At 22.4% G+C, this 22817-nt stretch overlaps 5 protein-coding genes across 13 annotated transcripts; 3 read left to right on the forward strand and 2 right to left on the reverse strand.

The window, feature by feature from the left end:
- The first annotated feature begins 627 nt into the window (after positions 1-627).
- LOC122712329 lies at positions 628-14789 on the forward strand. The gene is made up of 11 exons (XM_043931886.1): positions 628-1119; positions 1334-1429; positions 1522-1615; positions 1675-1749; positions 6511-6708; positions 6788-6861; positions 6938-7075; positions 7162-7272; positions 13745-14046; positions 14214-14448; positions 14531-14789. The coding sequence occupies exons 1-11, from the start codon at positions 1033-1035 to the stop codon at positions 14726-14728; spliced, it is 1608 nt and encodes a 535-aa protein (XP_043787821.1). The 5' UTR covers positions 628-1032; the 3' UTR covers positions 14729-14789.
- On the reverse strand, positions 1502-7744 carry LOC122712318 (condensin-2 complex subunit D3-like). Of its 5 annotated transcripts, none has more exons than XM_043931861.1 (3): positions 7647-7744; positions 2344-5853; positions 1502-2277 (listed from the first exon to the last, which is right to left on the reverse strand). In XM_043931861.1, the coding sequence occupies exons 2-3, from the start codon at positions 5805-5807 to the stop codon at positions 1830-1832; spliced, it is 3912 nt and encodes a 1303-aa protein (XP_043787796.1). In that variant the 5' UTR covers positions 5808-5853; positions 7647-7744; the 3' UTR covers positions 1502-1829. The 5 variants fall into 5 exon arrangements, with proteins under 5 accessions (XP_043787796.1, XP_043787798.1, XP_043787799.1 ...); XM_043931863.1 differs by lacking the exon at positions 7647-7744 and having other exon boundaries at positions 2344-5277; positions 5699-5837; XM_043931864.1 differs by lacking the exon at positions 7647-7744 and having other exon boundaries at positions 2344-5277; positions 5399-5537.
- LOC122712324 (lymphokine-activated killer T-cell-originated protein kinase) lies at positions 6268-9023 on the reverse strand. 3 transcript variants are annotated; one of them, XM_043931872.1, is made up of 6 exons: positions 8829-9023; positions 8524-8760; positions 8146-8439; positions 7842-8063; positions 7604-7757; positions 6268-6329 (listed from the first exon to the last, which is right to left on the reverse strand). In XM_043931872.1, exons 1-6 carry the CDS (start codon positions 8950-8952, stop codon positions 6272-6274), a joined length of 1089 nt encoding a protein of 362 aa, XP_043787807.1. In that variant the 5' UTR covers positions 8953-9023; the 3' UTR covers positions 6268-6271. The 3 variants fall into 3 exon arrangements, with proteins under 3 accessions (XP_043787807.1, XP_043787806.1, XP_043787808.1); XM_043931871.1 differs by having other exon boundaries at positions 7842-8066; XM_043931873.1 differs by having other exon boundaries at positions 7842-8066; positions 8524-8744; positions 8829-8951.
- Positions 12691-13667, forward strand: LOC122712327 (probable G-protein coupled receptor B0563.6). Its single transcript, XM_043931884.1, has 3 exons — positions 12691-12888; positions 13086-13345; positions 13429-13667. The coding sequence occupies exons 1-3, from the start codon at positions 12866-12868 to the stop codon at positions 13665-13667; spliced, it is 522 nt and encodes a 173-aa protein (XP_043787819.1). The 5' UTR covers positions 12691-12865.
- LOC122712320 (trafficking protein particle complex subunit 11) lies at positions 14596-22817 on the forward strand. Of its 3 annotated transcripts, none has more exons than XM_043931866.1 (22): positions 14596-14659; positions 15728-15929; positions 16004-16173; positions 16276-16464; positions 16523-16708; positions 16779-16946; positions 17041-17245; positions 17320-17493; positions 17634-17712; positions 17779-17833; positions 18000-18207; positions 18286-18491; positions 18571-18876; positions 18949-19154; positions 19220-19356; positions 19436-19648; positions 19713-19873; positions 19953-20175; positions 20283-20391; positions 20463-20536; positions 20604-22063; positions 22681-22817. In XM_043931866.1, exons 2-21 carry the CDS (start codon positions 15741-15743, stop codon positions 20628-20630), a joined length of 3285 nt encoding a protein of 1094 aa, XP_043787801.1. In that variant the 5' UTR covers positions 14596-14659; positions 15728-15740; the 3' UTR covers positions 20631-22063; positions 22681-22817. The 3 variants fall into 3 exon arrangements, with proteins under 3 accessions (XP_043787801.1, XP_043787800.1, XP_043787802.1); XM_043931865.1 differs by lacking the exon at positions 14596-14659 and adding an exon at positions 15490-15597; XM_043931867.1 differs by lacking the exon at positions 14596-14659 and adding an exon at positions 15490-15597 and having other exon boundaries at positions 18952-19154.

The following is a 22817-nucleotide window of genomic DNA, read 5'->3' on the forward strand; positions in this document are numbered from 1 at the left end:
TTATATAAATGTAATATAAATGTACCTTCAAATTATATAATTATTTTGTTCTAATTGATAGTTAAGACTGATTGATTTGTTTTGAAAAAGAGTAAAATTTAATAATTTTTTAATACTAAATCTATTTCTTTTTGTTGATTTATTTATATATTATATTAGTGTTAATGCGATACGCACAGAAAAAAGAAAGAAATATATTTTATGTTCTCTATGGTGATATTAAAATATTTTATTTACCAATAAATAATATAACGAAATATATTTATAATTGCTGTTTAATGTTACTTTATAATATAATAAATACATTTATTGTTTTCCCAAAGTGTTATATTTATTTATTGAAAAATTAAACAGAAAGAATGTAATATGGAAATTGTAAATAACATACAAAATTTGCCATAACTATTAACTTTACTCTATAACATGCTAATACGATGTCATATGAATATTACATTTTTTTTATTTATTTAATATCACAGAATTTCTTTGTAGATTTTGTCTACATTTTACTTGTTTTATTATTATCAAATCATAATTAAATATAAAACATTTATTTGCAATATATTTTTAAATAATAAATCCTATTGGCCAGTAATAAGGTTTATTAAATGAAATAATTTTTTTTTAAATTTAAACAAAAATATTTTTAATATCGAAAAAAATAGGAAAAAAGAAAATAAAATAGTTTAAGAACAATGAAATGTTATAAAATCATTATTATCATTGTTATAAATATAAAAAAAAATGTATGAAAGAACAAGTCAAAGGTTTGCAATTCATTTCAAAACTGTCCTTGTATCCAGATGTTAAGTGCTTATTTCCTATTTCATTTCAAATGCAAAATATCTTTCAAGTATTATAGTATAACTGTGAAGTGAGTCAAATCATTCAAAGAATAAGACAATATACAAATATTTTTAACTATTTTTATAAATTATATGCAACCGATTATAAGTAATAATGTCAACGTTTTAACATCAATTTTATCAATTATCTCTGCTGATAAGATAGATAACAGAAAATAAATTTTATATGTTGAATTCGCGAAATTATCAGTTATACGCTGATTTTCAAGCAATAACTATCATGGTTCGTGATCGAATGCCGGAATTACGTGCTGTTAGTATTTAATCATTCATTATTCAATAAATTCAAATTATCACTTACATCATGTCATTACAGTAAATAAAATACACATGAAATATATCAATAATAAAATCTATTAGTAAATATTTAAAAATAATTCTATTTCATATGAAATTTGAATATTATTACTTTTCTGTTGAAAAAATTATATATAATGTAATATTTTTTCCCTTTCTTATCTTTTTAGTATCAAAATAATAGCACTACATTTGGTAAAGGATTTTTACAAGATGTACATATCCAAATTTACCAAAATAAAAAATTGAAAGAAGTATTAGATAAAGTATGTATATACATGTATATGAATATTTAAGTCATCATCTAAATATCACAGACTTTTATATTAGCAATAGATATAAAATAATGTTAATATAGGTTGAAGGAATTCGAGATTTAATTCAACTTATTGCTGAAAATACTGCTATTGTAAGGAATTTGCATAATAATGTTTTATCATATACTAATAAAGGTAAGATCAAAGTACCAAATGTTGTGCTTATCTGATAATTAATAATTTATATATTTTAGATATACAAAAAGAATTGGAAAATCGAATGTGTACTATTTCACAAACGTCATTTCGTATTCAACAAAAATTAAGAGGTAGGTATATTCTTTCTTATATTTCTATATACTGCATCATAAATAAAAATAAAAAACAAAAATAATTTGTTTTACATATTCTAATCAGACTCACTATCATCTTGAATTTGAAAAATATTTCTTTTTCTCATTTTACGATCAATATTAGTTAATATATTTTCATTTTGAAAAAAACTAGAAAGTCTTCTAACTTTTGAAGCATGATTATCTATATCAAAATCAGAATGTTTAAATGATTTGGGTGTGCTTGTACTAGGACCAGGTTGAGAAGGTGAATATAAAATTGGATTTGAACATATTGGAGAATTATAACCATTTGAAATACTAATTGGTGAAAAAGAATTTACCGATGTACTTCTAGAATTTAACAATTCAGAAAGTGAAAGACGTTGCAATACAACTTTAGGATATAAATTACTTCTTATTAAATTTAAATTTTTGTTAGATGCATTCTGATTATTCATTTCTGATGGAGAGATCTCTTCTTCAGTAAAATTGTCATCATCAAATCTAATATCTCCTACTTGTCTGAAATATATTTATTTAATGAATAATAATAATAATATATACATTACTAAACAAATTTGTACATACTTTTTAAATTGTTCCACTTCTTTTTCCAACTTAGGATATTCACTTAATATGTTTGCTAGTTGATCTTTGTTATATTCAGAATATGTTTTAATTAAAATCTTTTTTACATCATTTTCTAATGGTGATTTTAGAATAGACAATTTCATTCTAAGCTTTATTAAGATAGGTAATAAAACTTCTAAGCCATGTTTTTTTATTCCTTCAATAATAATGCTAATTGCATTAGAAGTTGAAGTAATTGTTTGAACTGTATATTCTTCACTTTCACCTTGATCATCATCATTTTGTTTGTTAAATGATGATGGACGTAAATGATTGTTGCTAATTATATATAATGCATCTTTTAAAACACATGCTCCTTCTTCTTTTTTAACATCAATTAAATCAACACAAGTGCCACCAAGTATTTGACTAGTTACTTTTACAAGTAATCTTATCTTTCCAGGAGGATCTAAATGATCTAACATAAAATCATAAATTGCTTTTCGTTTTTTTTCATTCTTTCTTCCAGGAAGTGTTAAAACTTTTTTTTCTTTTTCACAGAGTTTAAGATGATAAACTTTATGCTGAGATTGGTAATTATTATAATGATATATACTCTGTAAAAATTGTTGTGATATTAAAGATTTATTTTTTGTTAAAAGACGTTCTTCTATAAGAAAAATGGTTAATTCACGTATCATCTCATCAGAATCTGATAACATTGTTAATATATGAAAAAAAAAAGGACCCTTAATTTTTATATAATCTTCCAAAAGTAATTGAATAAATATCACCATGATAGTTTCACGCACTTGTGGATTTGAATCCTTCATACTTACACACATATCTGGTAAATATGGTTCAACTAAAGCAGTGAATCTAATACAAATATCAGCTAAAGCTTTTGCAGCATTTATTCTTACAGGAATTTGAACAAGCGAATTTAAATTTATTTCTTGTCTCATTAATTTACCAAATATTGGAACTACTTCCTTTGCGATTTCACGATCTCTTATTGATTGTTGTCCTAAAATAACAACTGCTGAAGCTTGCAGTTGTTCTATTTTTTTTATTATTTCTGGTAATATATCCCATTCTAATAATATTCCTTGCAAAATTCGTAATGTCAATGGTGAAATTTTGCAGCTACATAAAATTGCTGCATGTCCTAATGTAAACATAGCTTTTAAATAATTAGGTGCTGCCTCAATAGCTTGATCTTCACTTTCAAAAATTTTTGCAATTTCTATTTCTGAAAGTTTTATGAGGTTTAACATATTTGTTTCTAACAAATTATTATTTTTGTCAGAATTTAAATAGTGAATTATATTATGTATAATATCTAAACAAATGTTAATTAATCCAAAATTAATTTTAAATTGTTGTAAGCATTCATATAAATAAATATGAAGATGTTTTAAAATTTCACAGTTTAATGATTTCCAAGAATATCTTAAAGCTTGTAGAACTAAACTTGTGCAAAAATTATTTTCTGCAAAAATTTCTTGATAATTTGAAAAATATTTGTTCATATTTGGTAAATTGGTATTTTCAGCCAATGCAACTAAGAAGACCCAAGCTTCTATGTTATTATTTGTTCCAATATGAGATTGTATATTGTTTATTATAGAATTAGTAACAACACCATTCTTAATCCATAGATTGCAAGCTTTTGATAAATGTTTTCTCATTTTCATTTTAATTATAGTATTTAAAATTTTCCATGGCAAATTATTGGCTGTGTTATCAATACTTATAGAAGTATTTTGTATTTTATTTAATAATAGATTTTGTAAATATTCTAACACTTTTTCTTGTACCTTAATTTCAATGTCAAATATTTGTGGTATAACAGTTCGTACCCATTCATTTAAAAGTTGAGAATTATCTGGAAATTCTTGTAAAAGTTGAGATAAAACTTGTACAGCAAATCGTCGTACTATTAACACTGGATCTCTGCATCTAAGACTTATTACAGATAAAACTTCATGTATCAAAGATGGAAACATTAAAATTAAATTTCTCAAGATTTGCAATGAGCTTCGTCGTACCATTGCTCTTTCATCTTCTAATCTTTCTATCAACATAATTATTAAGATATTTGAACTTGGTAATAAATCAATGTCCTTAAATAGAGAATCTTTTATGTCGTGAAATGAAAGTAATTGTTTATTTGTATTAGATTTTTTAAATATAGTTTGAAATATTTCTTTATCTATTTCATTATCAGATTCTGTAAATTCAGCAATTATTGCCATAGCTTTTCCTCTTACCATACACGAACAATCCATACATCTATTCAATATAATTGCAAAGAATATTCTTCTTATTTTGATTTTTAGACTATCAATTATATTGCAATTCATTGAAAAAGATTCAAGTAACAATTTCCCAATTATTTCTTGTGCAAATAATCTAAAAGGTATTTTTGAGTGATGTGATAATAGTATTAAATCCTTAAAAGCTTCTAATGCAGTATTCTGTTTACATATTCTAAAAAGTTTTACTAATACATTAGCTTGTCTTTGTCTAGCTTCAAATCGATCTGGACATGTTAGCATTATATGTTGTATTAATGTTAGAATTGCAGTCTTAGCTTCTTTTTCAAATTCATGTAATAAATTTTTTAAAAAATTTATGGTATGTTCACGTACATTTGTAATAAATTTTATTTGTGCATCCATATGACTACATAATAAACGTGGTAATATATACTTTGCTATAAATGTTATAGTTATTTCAATAGGTCCATGTTTATTATTACATAATTCTTTTAATGCCATATAAGCATTTTGTGGCAATGAAACATCCAAAGTACCTATTTGTTTATTAAAACATTGGATGACTGTGCAATCATCTTCTATCTTTGTAATTTCAACTAATCCATGAATAGTAATATCTAATGACTGCACATGATCTTTAAACCAAAATGATTTTATCATTACAATAAAGCTGCAAATAATAATATTTAAATTTTTTATAAGAACTTCTTTTTCATGAGGTGAAAGAATATTGATTTCATTTACTAATTCATCAGTAACATTTAAATCATTTAGATATATTCTTTTATTACGTTTCTTAATAGAAGGTTGTAATTGTTCTGAACCCATTTTAAGTGTCTCTATAGCTTGTTGATACAAATTAGAATGAAATATATTAAATGCACTACTACCAGGAATGGTTAGAAGTACAAAATATAAATTAGTTGCATATAGACATGATTGTCTTGTTTCTTCATTGGTTTCTTTGTTTTGACCAGTTTTTATTATATAACCCAATACAGCTAATAAAGCATGCACTTTTATATTCATAGTAATTAATGTATTCCACGATATTTCAGAACAATAATTTTCAGAATTATTCTGATTTTTACCTTCTTCTAGCCAAGTTTGTATTATAGTACAAGATTCATGTAAAAGTAATCTCATGTCTTCACTCTCTAAAAACATGAGGTACTCATCAGGTGGTTCATTGTAAATCATAAATTCTCCATCCCACACAGATTGAATCCAGTCTTCATTTAAGTCACTAAATTTAAAATTATCGAATATTTTTAAAGATTCCATAGTAACAATTGTATTAAGTTTAAATTATTTTAAACGAAACTACAATTATTATCACATTTCCTTAGCTTACAAATATAAACATAACCTTAACTTATCACTTGATAAAGAAAAATTATAGCCTCAGGTTATCATTTTTTGAATACGTATCGATAACAATTTTAATGTTTCATTATGGTATAAACCAACAAAAAACTTTATTGACAGTTTATCATAAAACATCTCGTAAGAGCTGTAAAAAATTGTATAAGAGATTTTGGCGTCCATTCGAAAGCGGGAAACTGACTGACCAATTGCATTCATTGAAAAATGCAACGTAAAATATTACCCTTCCAAACAAAAATATCAAATTTTAATGTTATAAAAATCTATTGATATTGATATTATATATTTGAGAATATTGTGATGATTTTTTTCAAACTATTATCTTCGGATTTTTTTCTGAAAAAATCATCTTTTATTATGTCATATGATGTACAAAATGTGAATTATAAAAAATTAAAATAAATATAATATATAAAAATTAATTAATTATGATAAAAATTAATTAATTAATTAATTATATATTTAGTTCTACTTTGTTTTGATTTTTATAAATTGTTCAAATATTTCTATTTTATAGAAATGAGTAAAGAAGTTGTTCCCATTGATGATTTAACCATAACTAGTGCAAGAGAAGGACCAATACATATACGAATTAAAGCATTACAATATACAACAATGTTAAAATTATTTTCTCAAATTATGGAAGAATATAATAATTCTATGTTGAGATATAATGAAAAATGCCGTTTACTTTTACATCAACAAAAACTGTTAAGTATGTTTTTTCTAAAAATTGAAAAATACATATATATTTTTATTTAAATATTTTCATATTATTTTTACTCATTTTTTAGTTAGAAAACACATTACAAGTGAAGAATTAGAAAAGCTACTTGATGTTCAAGAAAATAATATATTTGTTGATAATGTAAGAATTAAAAATTTATCCTTTTATAATATTAATTTTTTTAAGATTAAAATAAATATAAATTTTGTATAAATAGATTTTAGAAGATAGTAAAATTGCAAAGCAACAATTATCTGATATTCAAAATAGACATAATGAAATAATAAAAATAGAAAAATCTCTTGCAGAAGTTAGAGATATGTTTACAGAAATGGCATTTCTTATTGAGAAACAAGTAAGTGTAAATAATAAAAAAATATTATATAACTATAAAAACGAATTTTAAATATAGGTATATAACAATTTTTATTTTATTTATAGGGAGAACAAATAAACAATGTGGAATATTTTGCTGGAAAAACAGCAGATAATATTGATTCTGGTCGTATTGATCTTAAAAAAGCAGAAAAAAAGAATCAAAGATATAGAAAGGTATATAGCAATATTTATAGCAATAATACTGTATCATTTAATAAACAATTATCTTTTTTTAGAGAAAAATTAAACTTGGTATAATAATTAGTATAATAATAATTATTTTCTTGATAATCATCATCTTTTTATAGAAAAAGAAACAAAACTTTAATTTTAAAAAGAAATAATAAAAAATTTATTCTATAATATTTAAGATATTTATTATCTAAATAATAAAAACTTAGAAAAAAAATTATATATAATTGTATATAATTAATTTTTATCATGTCAAATTAAATATTATAAAACTTCTTATATAAAAAAAATATTAAAAATGGAAATGTATTACTTTTTACTATTAAATACATAATTTTCAAAGTAATTAACAAGACCTTTTGCACTAGGCCTAACTTTATAATCTGTAGTAGTACATGCAAAAAATACTTCAAGTACTTTTTCATATTCTTTTCCTAGATTAATAGCAGGTAATGAAGGACGAGTACCTGTGATTATTAAGGTATTATATCTGATATACTAATTTTTAAAAATTATTTTATTTTATTGAACATTATTATTCGAACACTTACCATATTTTGTATTGACTATTTTATTAAGAAAACTATTGCTATCATCCATATTGGTATCATATTCATTTGTTATATTGTTTTTCATTTTCATTTCCAACATTGAATCATCTAGATAAGAATCATCCATTTCTGAGGATTCTATGTGAGGTGCTGACAAAGCTATCATTTCCCAAACTACAAGACCATATGCCCAAATGTCTGCTTTATTTGTAACAGGACCATCTTCTAAAATGTCAAAGTTATAATTAATTATACTGTAAACTTTATGTAATAATATTATAATAGATATAAGATATTAATTAACCAAATATTATTTCTGGAGCACTCCAACATTCAGTTCCTACATAGTTGAAATTTCCATTTGAAGTATCTACTTCTAAAGTTTTTGTGAGTGGTAAAGATACTCCAAAATCACATAGTTTAACTATTTTATAATCTGAAGAGATTAATACATTATAACTTTTTATATCACCATGCAAAATATAAGCAATATGATGCAAATATTCTAATCCTTTTGCAATTTCATACATTATTTTCAAAATATCATTAGCAGGAAATGGATCATCATCAATATCAAGTTTTTGTTCTATTCTGTCACCTGATAAAATTATATTAGCATAAGAATTGATAAATTTTTTTATGCAATTTATTATAATTATTTATTACTAGATATTTTTCTTACCTAAAGAAGCATCCAATTTTTCCATTGCCAAACATGGTTCACCATTTGGAAGTTTACTAAAAGCTCGAAAACCAATAATATTTGGATGATTTAATTTACGAAGTATTTCCGCTTCAAACTGAATACGTTCATTATATTTTTTATCTTCTATAATTTTGGAGTTACGTTTTTTTATCGCCCATGGTGAACGAATAAAACCGACTTTTGGTGATCGTTCCAAACTAAATACAGTAACTCCTATTAACATATATTAAAACAACATTAATGTTTAATAATAATAATTTTAAATATTTATGTTTCTTTACCACATCCATAACCTATTTGTTGTAAAAACGGTGAGGCTGGTATTTTAATAGGTGTTTGCAATTCTGGATTATCTTCTATTCTAGTCTTATACTTTTTTATTGTTGGCGTTTTAAATTCAGCCATATTATTAACATATAAAAAAATTATTTAAGTTCAACAAAATTCGTTCTTTCTAATTTGTCGGTTGAGTTTTAAATTTTCTCGATATTGACGTTTAATAATACCAACTTTACATGTTAAAATATTAAGATACAAAGAAAAACAATGATACACATCAAGCTATTTTTCATAATTGAATTCTATTTCTTAATATTTTTTATATTATTTTTAATATTTATGAATTATTTAAAAAAGCAATAATTCAAGATTTATAATATTTCATATTTATATATTAAATTATTATTATTGGTAACCATGAAAGAAACATCTCAACAAAGTACTTATCTATTTTAAATATATAATTAGATATAGTTACAAAAAAATAACAAAAAAATATAATTAATATTTTATAAATATAAATATATATAATATAAATATAAATTAACAAGATATCATATTATATATATTATATATATCATATATATTTTTTTATATATTAAAAAATAATATATTTACTATATGTCAACAATGAGTATTCAATATATGTCATTTGTATTCTATGAAAAATCACATATATTAATATAAAAAATACATAAATTTTTCATAATAAAAAAATAACGCCAAAATAATTTAAGTTATAATTAAGTTATAATTAATTTAAGTTATAACCAGAATATTAATATATATTATAAATTATTATGCTTTTTTCTAAAAAGCAATATATAAAAATAATTAAATATTGAGTTATATTTTTTTAGTGTTTATCTTCTTGCGATTCAACGAAATTATTACGGAATACATCCAACAAAAAAAATAAAAAGTTCATTATATTATTCATTACTTACTTATTTACTAAAAATTATAGTGAGATAATAAAATTTGTCGTGTACACGCATTATACATGTTTTGATAACAGTTGTTTGATACATAATGCCATACATAAATCATATTTACAAGAATATAAAAATATTATGCAGAAATATAATTATTTTGAAATAAATTTATAGACAATATATAATAGACGATATGTATTAGTAAACTATAAAAAGAAACAATTGTTAAATAAAACCGATAGTATATTAATTAATTTTAAATAACATAATTAATTTTATTAAATCACAAGAAAGAAAATAGAAGTATGAAGTGTCATTCCATTGGATTGATATTTAATTAAAATTATTTCTATATGGAAAGAATAATAAATATAATATGCATGCTATTTCTTTTTAATAAATTTTATTTTTAATGTGCATTTAAAATTATTTAAGATTCTATAAATATAAAATACTCTTTTAACATAGTTATATTTAAATTTAGTGAACATATAAATGATTCATTGTTCAGTAATTCTTTTACTCTGTTACAATAATTGTTATCAAATTTTTTTCAAGTCTTAGTGCTATTAAATCTGAATGTTTTTTTTTAAACTGAAAAAAATATAAGAATAATAAATATAATAATCATTTGCTATTAATAAATAATTAAAAATGTAAATGACAAAGAATACAAAATCACATGTATTTATAATTATAAAAATATTTTATAAAAATATTGATCAAAATATATTTAGTAATAATTTCTTTCTTCTAATGCAGTGATTGCTATAAAATTTCTTTTAACAATAAATCATACCTCTCTTGTTAAGTATGATTCACAGCAATTCGTTTGAATTTAATGTTATTATGCGCCATGTTGTGAATATTAGCAATAACGACGCATGTGCATCAATTCATAACGTTAGTTGTATCTCTAACAAAAAAGTGAAAAATACATTATTTCATCGGATTTATAGATAGATTATCGATCTTCAAGTGTTAACGAAACTAGTTGAAATCTATTTATGAAAAAAATAATTTTAAAAAAATTCCCATTTCAAATATATACACTGATTGAACTGTTTTTAAGTGTTTTTAATGGAATGAAACAAAAAATTGAGCTAAATGATAGTTTAAAATGAAGTTCAAATAATAAATTTTTTATAATAATAAATATTCTCTATAAAGTATTCTCAAAATTTTCTAACTTATATATATATATATATATTCGGTAAAGTAACGAAAATAAAGAATTTCGATGAAGAACTTTGAACTCAATAACATCAAAAATTTTTTCGATATATATAAATACGTATGTAATTTTTCAATATATATGTATGTACATTTTTTTATTTAATTTTCTGAAGTTAGTATTCTTAATTACTATATTATATTTAAAAATAAAAAAAATATATTTTTATCAAAAAATTTTCTATACATAAATTGTTTTTGATATTTTAAAATATTAACAGTAAAATGATTTATAAGTTATAATGATATGAAATTTTTTTTTTTTATTAAATTTTCTCAATGATCAATAATGAAATCAATTTATTTTGCATTTTAATTATAGAAAAAAATAAAATAGAAAATTCTATTTTTCTTTTCAATATCTTTCGAATACTTTGATTTTTAGTCAAAAATATTTCTAAGTTTTAAAATTCTATTATAATCTATTCTATTATAATCAGAATATTTCTATTAAATTAACAATCTTTCTTCAATTTGATCTTATCTTATTTATAAATTTTTAAATATATATAGAAAGAAAAAATTTCTAATAACTTTCATTCATTATTAGATTTTGAAAATATAATTTTAAATAATATATTTTATATTCTTAAGATATCTTCCGGGTATGATAAAAATTAGTATCCATATATAATACTTTATTAAGTTTAATTCCATGGTTTTGCATTTTCGTTAGTCGCGTGAATAGATGCTCTATCGACTGTAAAGAATGCTTCTATGGTACTTTCTGCTTGAAATAATTGCTCATTTTTTTGGAATATCGATAAAAATTTAAAGCTCATAATTAAATGATAATTTTTGTTTAAGATTGTATTTAAAAATATAAATTTTTCTTTTTATTATTTAATTATTGATTTTTATATATCATTTCAAATTTTCATGTGTCATTTATATGAGATTTCTTATTTTTTACTATGTTATTTTTTTTAATTTTTCAAATTGTCACGGAATTCTTTTATGGAACAATACTTGAAAATCCATAACGTGCAAATTTTATCAAAATTATTGAATATATCATATTAAAAATTTATTTTCATAAGATAATATGTGAACTTATATACTTAATTATCTAAATATTTGAAAAAAAACAGGCAAAATTTATCCGGTATCAAAATCTTTAGCATAATGATATAAAAGCTCATGAATATCATCTCAAATAAAAATAATCAATTAATTTTAAGTTTTGTTGTTGTTGTTAAGCTAAAAATAAATTTGTGTGATGTTGAATTTTGTTTGTTATCAAAAAATCTATATTGTATAAAGTTTAAGCATAAGAATATTGTATGAAATTCATGGTAAAATTTTATTTGAAAATTAAAAGAAACCATAGAACATAAATTTTATTTAAAATTTGTTTCCATTTCACATTAATTTATTTAGTAATATGATAGAATTCATCTATCTTAGCTAAATATTTTAATTATTCATATTATCGATATAATATATTTTATTATTTTAATAGAAATAAAAAAATTATTAATCGAATGAGAAATATACCTTTTATTGCATTTTTAATCAAATTAATTCATAGAAAATGGAATATAAACTTATAATAGAATATAATTATGTACAAGTAAATATACTTTGATTATAACAATAAGTCAACCTTTGTAAGAGCATGCGCAATATTGACTTTTTATAGAAAATACAGTAGCAAATTTATCAGGGATAAATCTCGCAGAACTTGTGTATCCGTTGTGTTTTACTCAAGTATTCATTAATAAGAGTTCTATAATTACATGTATGTACATAAGTGAGATGAAAAAATCCTTAACATATTAATAAATATTAGTAGATTTTAATTTACTATATATATAATATAATTTTTAAATTGTGCTTTTTATTAAAATAATTTTATTAAAATATTTATTATGTTAACGGGAATACTTAGAGGGTATGTTATAAAATACAATAGATTTATTTTATAATAAATAAGTATAATAATAATGATAAAATATTGAAAATCTTCATTCAAATTTAAAATATTTCAATTTCATCAATTTTTTAAAATTTATATTTTAATCAAATTCATTTTAAATATACTAAATTATTTTGCTATTTTTAAATATATTTATATATTATATTTTATAGAACACTTTTATGTTGTGACAATGAAAATTTTACTTGGAATAATGTAATTAACATAAACAGACATGCTTTTAATGAAACTACGTCTTTATTACATGTCGTTTATAGAATAATAATTCCTGCAATTATAATTGGCGGTATTTTTGGTAACATTTTAATATTTCTGGTGTTATCCACTCCGATGTTTCGAGGAATTGCATACTTATATCTTCGAGGATTAACATCAGCACACATTGGTGTTCTTTTATCTTGGATACCTATATGTATGTATCATGATAAAAATATTAAAATATATGTAAAATATAAAAAAATTCTAAATTAATTCCAATAAAAATATTGATTTCAGTTATTAGATTAGGATTCGGAATGAAAAATAATTACCCATCCGTTTTTTATCATGCTCATTTGGAATTGGTTGCTGTAAACACCTTTGCTTTAGCCAGCATTTTAATTATGACCAGCGTAATCGTCGATCGATATATCTTTATTTTTTTCCCGACTCGTATTCGTAGCAGGAATGCACGCAAGAATATTCATTCTTTCATTCTATGTTCTTTCATTCTTGGATTTGCGGTATTAAAATGATATTTTTTATTTTTTCTTAGAAAAAAATAATCATTATACATATCAAAGATCCAATTTTATTTAAAATCATTTTATAGGTAAGCGCTCCCTTAACAGGAATGAGAACAGTATATGAACAACAAGAAGATACTGGGACAATTTTTACATTACGCGAAAATATATCCATTACACGAAGTGTTTTGTGGAATGTATATATTTGGATGATGGAAATTATATTACGACTTTGTCCAACTATAATTCTTCTTTTGCTAAACAGTTTTGTAATCAAGAGATTTTTACAACTCAATGCTAAAAAAAGAGAATTTCAATCAGTTTCTGAAAAATTTCGCAATCCAAATATTCCTGAAACCTCTCTATTAACTCGCAATCGAGGATACAGGTACTGTAAAAACAAAGACAAAAATAAAAACAAAAAATGTAGAGATTTTCATAAATGAAAGATTAATTTGAAATATCGTGCAAAAAAATTTTTTTTATTTAAAAAAAAATTTCGTTCTATTAATAAAATGCGTAATATTTACAGAATACTTATATTTTTTTTTTTAGAGAAGAACAGCATTTAGCAATATTAATGGCGATAATGGCAATATGTTTTATAATAACAATGATTCCTTCAATATTGCTTGAATTTTTACATCATGATTATGAAAATATGAATGATGATTGCCTTTTATTTCGAGCATTTGCTGCTGTTACAGAGCTTTGTAATTTTGCTGCCCATATTATCATATATTTTTCATGTAGTAAAGAATTTCGAAAAGAATTTCTCAAAATTCTTCAGGTAGATAATTTTAAAATGTATTTATAGTTAAATAAAAAATATTTTAAATCGAATTTTCTAATTCTAAAAATTTAAAATAAAGAATAGATGCAGAAAAAGTGTTATAGAAGAAGATTTTGATCGACCAATAGGGGAAATTGAAGATTATAGTCGGCATGGTACAACAGTTCGATTAACACCTGAACAAACAAAATTAAATTCTCCAGCTTCTGTAAGTAAATTGAATCCAATGGAAGAAGATAAAGAATCAGAAATATTAAATGCCGCTGATGTTGTCTAAGAATTATATTATATATAATTTATTATATTATAATATATTTTATATATATTTTATATAGATACTACATAATATATTCATTTATTTAAATTATAATATATATTATAATGAAAAATATATGATAAACATATAATGAAATATTATTTTATTTCGTCATGCAAAAATCATTATATAATAAAAATTATATTTCGTGAAAATATTTTGGAAACTAATATTTACCTCAAAAAGTATTAATTAATTTTAATTATTATTAAAAATAAAGATTATATTTTTTTATTTTTTATTGGATAATAGTATCCCAGACAAAAAATATAGATCTATTTTTGAACTTTAAGTATTAGGGATTTTAGAGTTTCTCAATCTTTAATAACATAAAGAAAATAAATTTTAATTAATTAAATGTAACACAAATTAAATATAAATTATTTCTAATATAAATTGCAAAGAACATAAGAAACAATCTTATTTTTTTAACATCGGTTTTTCCAGAATAGTTCAGAATATGTGAAATCACGAGAAATTATGAAATTATAAAATGTCACATCTATTCTATATCTTATCTGTGCTTGTATGCTATTTGTATGTATAAACATATAAATACTGTGTCTATGGTATGATAGCAGTAAAATATTTGTAGTGCAATTATTTAATTATATTTGTATCAAATTTATTAATCATTACAATAATGATACTAGATGGCACTAGTAATCACGAACATATAAATTATCAAAAAAATAATACATAACCTAAACTGTCAAATTATACATAGATCACTTCGCTATTATAAGTATTTTTTATTACAAGTATTTTTTACACAAAGTTTTAACTCAATAGTTTTTTTCCTCGATGTAGTTCATTGTGTAAATAGTTGGGTATGCTTAAATATATATAAGCATTTACTTTATATAAAATATAATTTAATATGATTTATATTTTTTCATATAAAATTCTAATATTTATAAAATTGATTAAATAATTATTATATTTTTGTTTTTTTTACAGTTAGTCTTTAATTATGTGTGAATTATCACCAGAATTAATTATTAAACCATTAGCTCTTATTGGTTTGAGTGGTTTAGATATTGCCAATCCTATACATCGGTCAATTTGGGATGCATTCAGTAATAATCGAAGATTAGAAAGTTCTGCTATACAATTTAAATTACTTACTCCTACTCATGAATTTCCTACAGTAAAACCCAAGGTTTTTTATTGTACAATCATAAAATATAACTCATGTATATTATTATTGAATTAATTATTATTAATATATTTTAGAGAAATTCATATGAATATTATAAACCTAAAGGAATATTAAAACGTAATTGGATGAACAAATATCTTAATGAAATTCCAGCTGTAGTTGTTGTATTTTATAATTTAGATTGGAATGATCCACAATGGAATGAGAAAAAAATGGAATGTGCTTCTAAAGTACAATCTCTTAGGTATTTCTTATATATCATATATTATTATCATAAATATTATATATTAAGAAATATAATTAATATTTTTTATTATATATCTATTATTATTATCTATTCTTTTAGAAATGCTTTGGATGGAAGAACTACAAAAATAGCTGTAGTACTTATACAGCAATGTACACAACCTCCACCAGGTTCTGAAAATGCTATTGCAACTGAACGTGCTACAGCTGTGTGTGGAGCATGTGAACTATCTCCAAAGTTATTATATATTTTACCACATGGAAATCATTTATTAGGATACATATCTAGGTAATTAATAAATTGTAAATTCTTGATTATATTATAATTATATTTATATATATTATAGATTGGAAAGTGCTTTATATGATTTAGCACAAAACTTTTATCATCATGAATATCGTATTGTCAAAGGACATAGAGATCAACTTAATAAAACTGTGCAAAAAAATACATATAAACATTTATTTGTACGCCATCAATTTAAAATGGCATTTTTAAATGAATTGAAACAAGATCAAAATTTAGCTCAAAAGTAAGTATAATAAAATTAAAAAAAATTTGAATAAAATGCATAAATAAAATGCACAAAATTTATTTTATAGGCATTATACTCAAGCATATAATCACTTATTAGAAATACAAATAACAGACACAAATGTAATGGAAATTACAACTATTGCTTCTTTTATAAATTACAAATTATGTAAAATAATGTTCAATTTAAATGTTCCTAAAGATGCTATATCACAATTTAGACTTCATACTGACAGGTCAGAAATATTCATAATAAGTTTCATAATAAAATAAGTATATAATAATTATAATATTAATATTATTTACAATAACATTAAATTGGTAATGCAGATTCAAATTATGGACTGGTCCAAAGGAACTTATATTTGAACATCATGCTTGGATGTGTAGTCAATTTTCCACATTTGCAGAATTATTTGATGATGCTATTCGACAAGGACTTCCTGCTGTTCAAACTCAGCATCCTGGATATTATTTTCAATCAGCAGCTCATCATGCAGGTTTAAGGCAAGCAGCTTGCAAAGAACTTTGTCAGGTACACATAGATTGAAATATTTAATAAATAACATTTTTATATAAAATTTTTATTATAAATATATATTATTTTAGAATGTAAATAGCTATCCAGAACCTGACCCATTAGCTGGAGAAGAAAAACTTGAATTCTATGGACAGCGACCATGGCGTCCTGGAAAATTAAGTGCAGAACCTGCAGATCCTATGAAAGAAGTACTTGCTATACAGGCTTTGCAATATAAAGAAAAATATACAGTTAATCATTCAGTAAGAATAAATTCACTTAAGATTTTTTTATTTAAAAATTTTCACTTATTTTTATTAATTTCATATAAATAAGAATTCTAATATAAAATTACTATATTTTCTAATTATTATACTATATAATTATTATATTATATTTTCAGAATATAATTATTGGTTTATTGGGCAATGCAATTTCACAATTTAAAGTATATAGATGTCCACGAATGAGAAGAGTATTAGGTAAAATATATTTAATTAAAATAAATAATATATAAACTTTAATAATATATATAATAATTGTTTTAGTTGTACAAATGGCTGAAGAATATTATAATTGTAAAGATTATGGAAAAGTTCTAACGTAAGTCAAAAGAATATTAATATATATGTACACAAATTTATTATAAAATAAAAATAGTACAAAAAAATTTTGTACTATTCATTAGTCCAAAGTTTGACTCTAACATTATTTTTATCTAGACATATTTCATTACTTAACATCAAAATCATAAAATTTGATTGGCCAGATTATTGATGCACATGTTATGGGAATATCACGGTGAACGGTGGCCTGTCTTAATCACAAATATCTTAAAAAATGCTTTGCGTGCGGCATATCTTTCCACGAATATTCAAGACTACATCACCTTGGCATTTGAAGCTTTGGGACCTTCTACTACATTTTCGGAGGATTATAAAATTTCTATCTATAATAATATCATTAATATTCTTCATGTGAGTAATTTTATACAATATCATCTTAATTTTATAAGTATTTGTAATTGATTAATTATACAGAATATGAAATTATAGAAAAAATCACCAACTCCGGATTCTGATTTACCCGATGATGTGAAATATCCCGCAATAGAAAAATGGGTAATCGAACTTAATCAATCAGAACCAATTGTTTTTACAATTGATGATAATAACATGAGTTCATTTATAGAAGTTAAAGCAAGATTTTTGCAACCAAAATATGCAGTCAATTCTATGGTTAGTGTGGAAGTCATTATTAGGTAATTTTATAAGCTTATATTATTTTTGTAATATATATGAAAAAAAGACAACTTCTAATAAAATTTATATTTTGTTTAGAAATTCATATAGTAATATCATTGAATTTTCTAAAATATCAATAACAATTAATAATCCAGGATATAATGAAGAATTTATTATTAATGATACTAAACATAGCAATCTTATTTTTCATGGGAAAGAAATGAAAAAATTTCTTCATCAATTTCAAGCTCCACAAAAAAATGATAGTAATGAAATGCGCATTACTACAATTTCATTGTACATGGGTAATGATGAAAGTTGCTGTATTATTTTGAGATTTTCTGCTCTAGGGAGAGAAACAAATTTTTTAAGCCGATTATATCCTGAAATACAACAACTTCGGTATATTTAAAATAAAATATTTTTATTGTATATTTTTATGCAAAAAACTGATACATTTTATATTTATAATAGTAGAGGAGAATTCGAAACAATACAACCACTAGTCAGTGCTGAAATAAAACAGGAAGAATCTAGTCTGAGTATAAGTGCAGAATCAAATAATCCAGCGCTTTTAGGAGAATGGCTCCCTATTAATATATCTATTACTACTAATGAAGAAATATCATCAGCATTTTTAAATGTATTACTTGTATCTGATGGAACAAATGAACAATCAAGTATGTATGTAATTATTAAAAAAATATTTACCATATTTGATGATTATGATTTCATTAAATTATAGCGGAATTAAGCTTAACAATGAATAATAAACAATCGGTAATATCGGTATCTATTAATAATTTGGGAAAGAATTGCATTACTCATCAAACTGTATATTTAAGAGCTCACAAAATTGGTGATCGAGATATACATATAAAGGTATATATTATTTTAATTAATCTCTTTAATTTTTATGTAATAAAATAATGCATATATATATATAATTTTATTATAACAGGTAGAATATTCAAGATCTAAACAAATTAAAGGATTTAAAGAATTAATATATTCATTGTCAGTTACAAAACCATTTGAAATATCAACATTATTTTATACATCACTTTTTGAACCATTAACAAAAGGTTTTATTTATGAACCATTTATAATTATGCCTCATATTTCTTGTATCTCTCCATGGCCTATATATATTATAAATACTTCTATAGAATTGGTAAATAATATCTTCATTAATTATTATTTTTTATTCATGATATATAATTATATATTATTTATAGGGAGATTCAATAGAAAGAGAAAGTGAAGATCAATCAGTATCTGTTTTGGCGGGTATTACATTATCTGAAAATGAAACAGGTACGGATGCATATTATTTGATGCCAAAAGTGAGTGGTGAACAACCTATTAGTACAGGTGTTTATACCATTAGATGGAAACGGTAAACGAAATTATATTATTTTTATTATTAAAATTGTTAAAATGATTAAATAATTTAATATTAATATTTTTTATTTTAGTGCAAATGATGATAATGCATTAGAAACTAGTAGTAGTGTTACTTTATCTCCGTTAGGAATTGAAGATGCAATAATTGGTTTAGAAGCTAAATTACCTGCTCATGGTTGGGTTCGTACGCCGTTACTAATATCGTATTTCATAAAAAATCATTCTGATCAAATGATTACGTTACGATTAACTATGGAAGCTAGTGATGCCTTTATGTTTGCTGGACAAAAACAAGTAAATAAAATTATAAATTAAATTTTAATTATAAATTAAAAATTTATAATATGATAATAACTTAACTAATAAACTTCATTAATTTAATTTATATTTTTCAATTTTAGATTGATATTTATATACTTCCAAAAAATGAAAGAAAAGTTGAATGGATTTTACGACCATTGGTGGCAGGTTTTGTACAACTTCCAACATTATCACTAACAATTCCTGATGGTAATAATTTTATTAATTAATGTATTTTTAATAATTATATGTTAATCAAGTTTAATTACAATCATATATAGATGAATACAAATTAAGTAAAACGCGACTTTTGGAAGTGGTAGAGAGATCAATACCAAGTCATATATACATTCTTGTAAGTATTATAATTTTATTGAAATTCACACATACAAAGTTAAAATTTGAATATTTTTTTTTTATAGCCAACTTCACAAACTATAGAAGAATAAACAAAATATCAAATATAGTGAGGAGATAGGTAATAGAGAAAAAAGAAATTTTGTTTTTTTATCATAACACATTATTGAGCCACAGATATATTATCTATACATTCTTAAATATAAAAAAAAATTCGTATTTAAAATTATAAATATTAATTTGTTAAATATAATTTATTTACTTTAAAGTGTAATAAACAAAAGTTCCTTATCCTTAAATATATATTTAGTTGTTATATGTTAGTTTAGTTTAGTTATAGTTTAGATATTTATTGATGCGGGCAGCGGATATCGATTATATTACCATACCTATGTTTCTATAGAAACCACATTTATGCAACCACATGTGTATACGTGAAGACATTTTTCTAATTCATAATAAATGAAAATATTTTAAAATTAAAAATTATAATAATAATAATTAAATTTGAAGAAAATAGTGAATTGTGAATATAAAGATTATAATAATAACGTATTGATAATGTCCGATAATAATTATATTTCTTTAAAAAAACCACAAAAGAAAAAGCACTTGCAAGAATTCTTAACACCTATTTTTCGTATAAATTCAGAGGAATCTTTGATTCGTAATAGAAAATTTTTAAAGGTATGCTATTATTGCTAAAGTTAATTCATATATAAAAATTAAATTTTTTATAAATATTTCGCAAATTAAAATAGATATTTTTATATTTTATTACATAATTAATGTTTAATATAATGAGAAATTATGTATGCAAAATTAAAAAAAATTTTAAATTAGGATCTAGAACTTGCAAAAGCACGTTTGCGAACTTACGCTGCATATACACCAACTGATCGAGAATTACAACAACGTGTAATGGAATATCGCAAACATCTTCAGAAATATATATGAAATTTTTGCTTCATAACAAGTTGATTTCATGTTGCAAATGAAGTACATCCATTCAATTTGATAACTCGAGCCGAACGAACAAACTTTCAAGTGAAAAGTTTGTTGATCGTTAGGATCGATGCACCAAACTGATAATTCAACCGATTGTATTAAACTAATGAAATAAAAAATATAAACTAAATTTTATTATAAGAATTTATAATACTTAATAATATATTAGAATAAAATATTTTATCATTATAATTATGTAATTTTACTTTGAAAAAAGAGATATATACTTACATTGCAAGATGATCTATTACTATGAATTCTACAATATAGACAAATAGTTCTTATATAAAAAAATGTAAAAAGAGAACGCGCGAACAAGTACGAATATTATTCACCTGCAGAAATGAAATATTCACGTTCATTTTTTACGTGTGACGGTATTATCATCGCTCGTAATTACTGACACGTAGAACGTATATGTACGATAGGATAAGTTCGTTTCAGAAGTTACCTGATAACGACCTAAACCAATAATTCGACAAAAAGCTATATAATACTTCCACGTTATATTTCATTTGTAAGTATTTTTACAAAAATATAAAAATATGTCATTATCGTATATAAAATTTTTTCATAATTTAAAATAAAGCATTTATAATGATTTCTTTAAAATACATCTTATTTAAAATTATAATTTATAAGATGTTTTAAAACATTAATATTTTAAATCTTACTTACCTGTTTGTTGATAAGACAAACATTTTTTATTAATCTATTTTTTAATCGTTCTATATCGAACAAAAATTTAATCAGAACTGATATAAAACAGCTGTGTCGAATAAAGTCTTAATATAATTATATATTTCTATGTGGCTATATTATTTCACCATTTGAATAAACAAATTGACATTGAAATTTTTTGATTTAAATATTGTAGATAGCCTAAACATCTGTATCAATAGCATTTTTATCTCTTGAATAGCATCTTTCTTGTAATTTTATCTCCATGATAACGCAATTTTTAATAATTCGAAAAATATAATTAAGTTTAATTTAAAGAGAAATGAAATAGAAAATTTTATGAAACATTTTTAATTGCAACTATTTATTACAATAAATAAACATACAAACATAAACAATTAGATTTTTTTTAAATAAATTATATTTGAATATAATACCAATCATATTTTTTAGTAAAACTATAAAAAGAAGTTAATACAAGCAGTACGAAATGATAGCATGTATCGCTTTGAAGTCATTTATCGCCGAGTTATGCATAAAATACACATTGATATAACTGTGTTGCATTAGTAAAACATTAATGCATTATC

Source organism: Apis laboriosa, unplaced genomic scaffold, assembly GCF_014066325.1.
Source record: "Apis laboriosa isolate Shangri-la unplaced genomic scaffold, ASM1406632v1 scaffold1_cov151, whole genome shotgun sequence".
NCBI classification, from domain to species: domain Eukaryota; kingdom Metazoa; phylum Arthropoda; class Insecta; order Hymenoptera; family Apidae; genus Apis; species Apis laboriosa.

What these genes read in the sequence shown, in the direction of transcription:
- LOC122712329 (XM_043931886.1), top strand. Translation starts at nt 1,033, where the DNA reads ATGTTGAATTCGCGAAATTATCAGTTATACGCTGATTTTCAAGCAATA. An exon ending in ACATCAACAAAAACTGTTAA is followed by an intron (nt 6,709 to 6,787) that starts GTATGTTTTTTC and finishes CTCATTTTTTAG; the next exon opens with TTAGAAAACACATTACAAGT. An exon ending in ACTCGCAATCGAGGATACAG is followed by an intron (nt 14,047 to 14,213) that starts GTACTGTAAAAA and finishes TTTTTTTTTTAG; the next exon opens with AGAAGAACAGCATTTAGCAA.
- LOC122712318 (XM_043931860.1), bottom strand. Translation starts at nt 5,891, where the DNA reads ATGGAATCTTTAAAAATATTCGATAATTTTAAATTTAGTGACTTAAAT. An exon ending in GAAGTGGAACAATTTAAAAA is followed by an intron (nt 2,278 to 2,343) that starts GTATGTACAAAT and finishes AATATATTTCAG; the next exon opens with ACAAGTAGGAGATATTAGAT.
- LOC122712324 (XM_043931871.1), bottom strand. Translation starts at nt 8,952, where the DNA reads ATGGCTGAATTTAAAACGCCAACAATAAAAAAGTATAAGACTAGAATA. An exon ending in ACAAATAGGTTATGGATGTG is followed by an intron (nt 8,761 to 8,828) that starts GTAAAGAAACAT and finishes ATATGTTAATAG; the next exon opens with GAGTTACTGTATTTAGTTTG. An exon ending in AATAGTCAATACAAAATATG is followed by an intron (nt 7,758 to 7,841) that starts GTAAGTGTTCGA and finishes TAATAATCACAG; the next exon opens with GTACTCGTCCTTCATTACCT.
- LOC122712327 (XM_043931884.1), top strand. Translation starts at nt 12,866, where the DNA reads ATGTTAACGGGAATACTTAGAGG. An exon ending in TTAACGGGAATACTTAGAGG is followed by an intron (nt 12,889 to 13,085) that starts GTATGTTATAAA and finishes TATATTTTATAG; the next exon opens with AACACTTTTATGTTGTGACA. An exon ending in TTTATCTTGGATACCTATAT is followed by an intron (nt 13,346 to 13,428) that starts GTATGTATCATG and finishes TATTGATTTCAG; the next exon opens with TTATTAGATTAGGATTCGGA.
- LOC122712320 (XM_043931866.1), top strand. Translation starts at nt 15,741, where the DNA reads ATGTGTGAATTATCACCAGAATTAATTATTAAACCATTAGCTCTTATT. An exon ending in AATATACAGTTAATCATTCA is followed by an intron (nt 17,494 to 17,633) that starts GTAAGAATAAAT and finishes TTATATTTTCAG; the next exon opens with AATATAATTATTGGTTTATT. An exon ending in ACGAATGAGAAGAGTATTAG is followed by an intron (nt 17,713 to 17,778) that starts GTAAAATATATT and finishes TAATTGTTTTAG; the next exon opens with TTGTACAAATGGCTGAAGAA.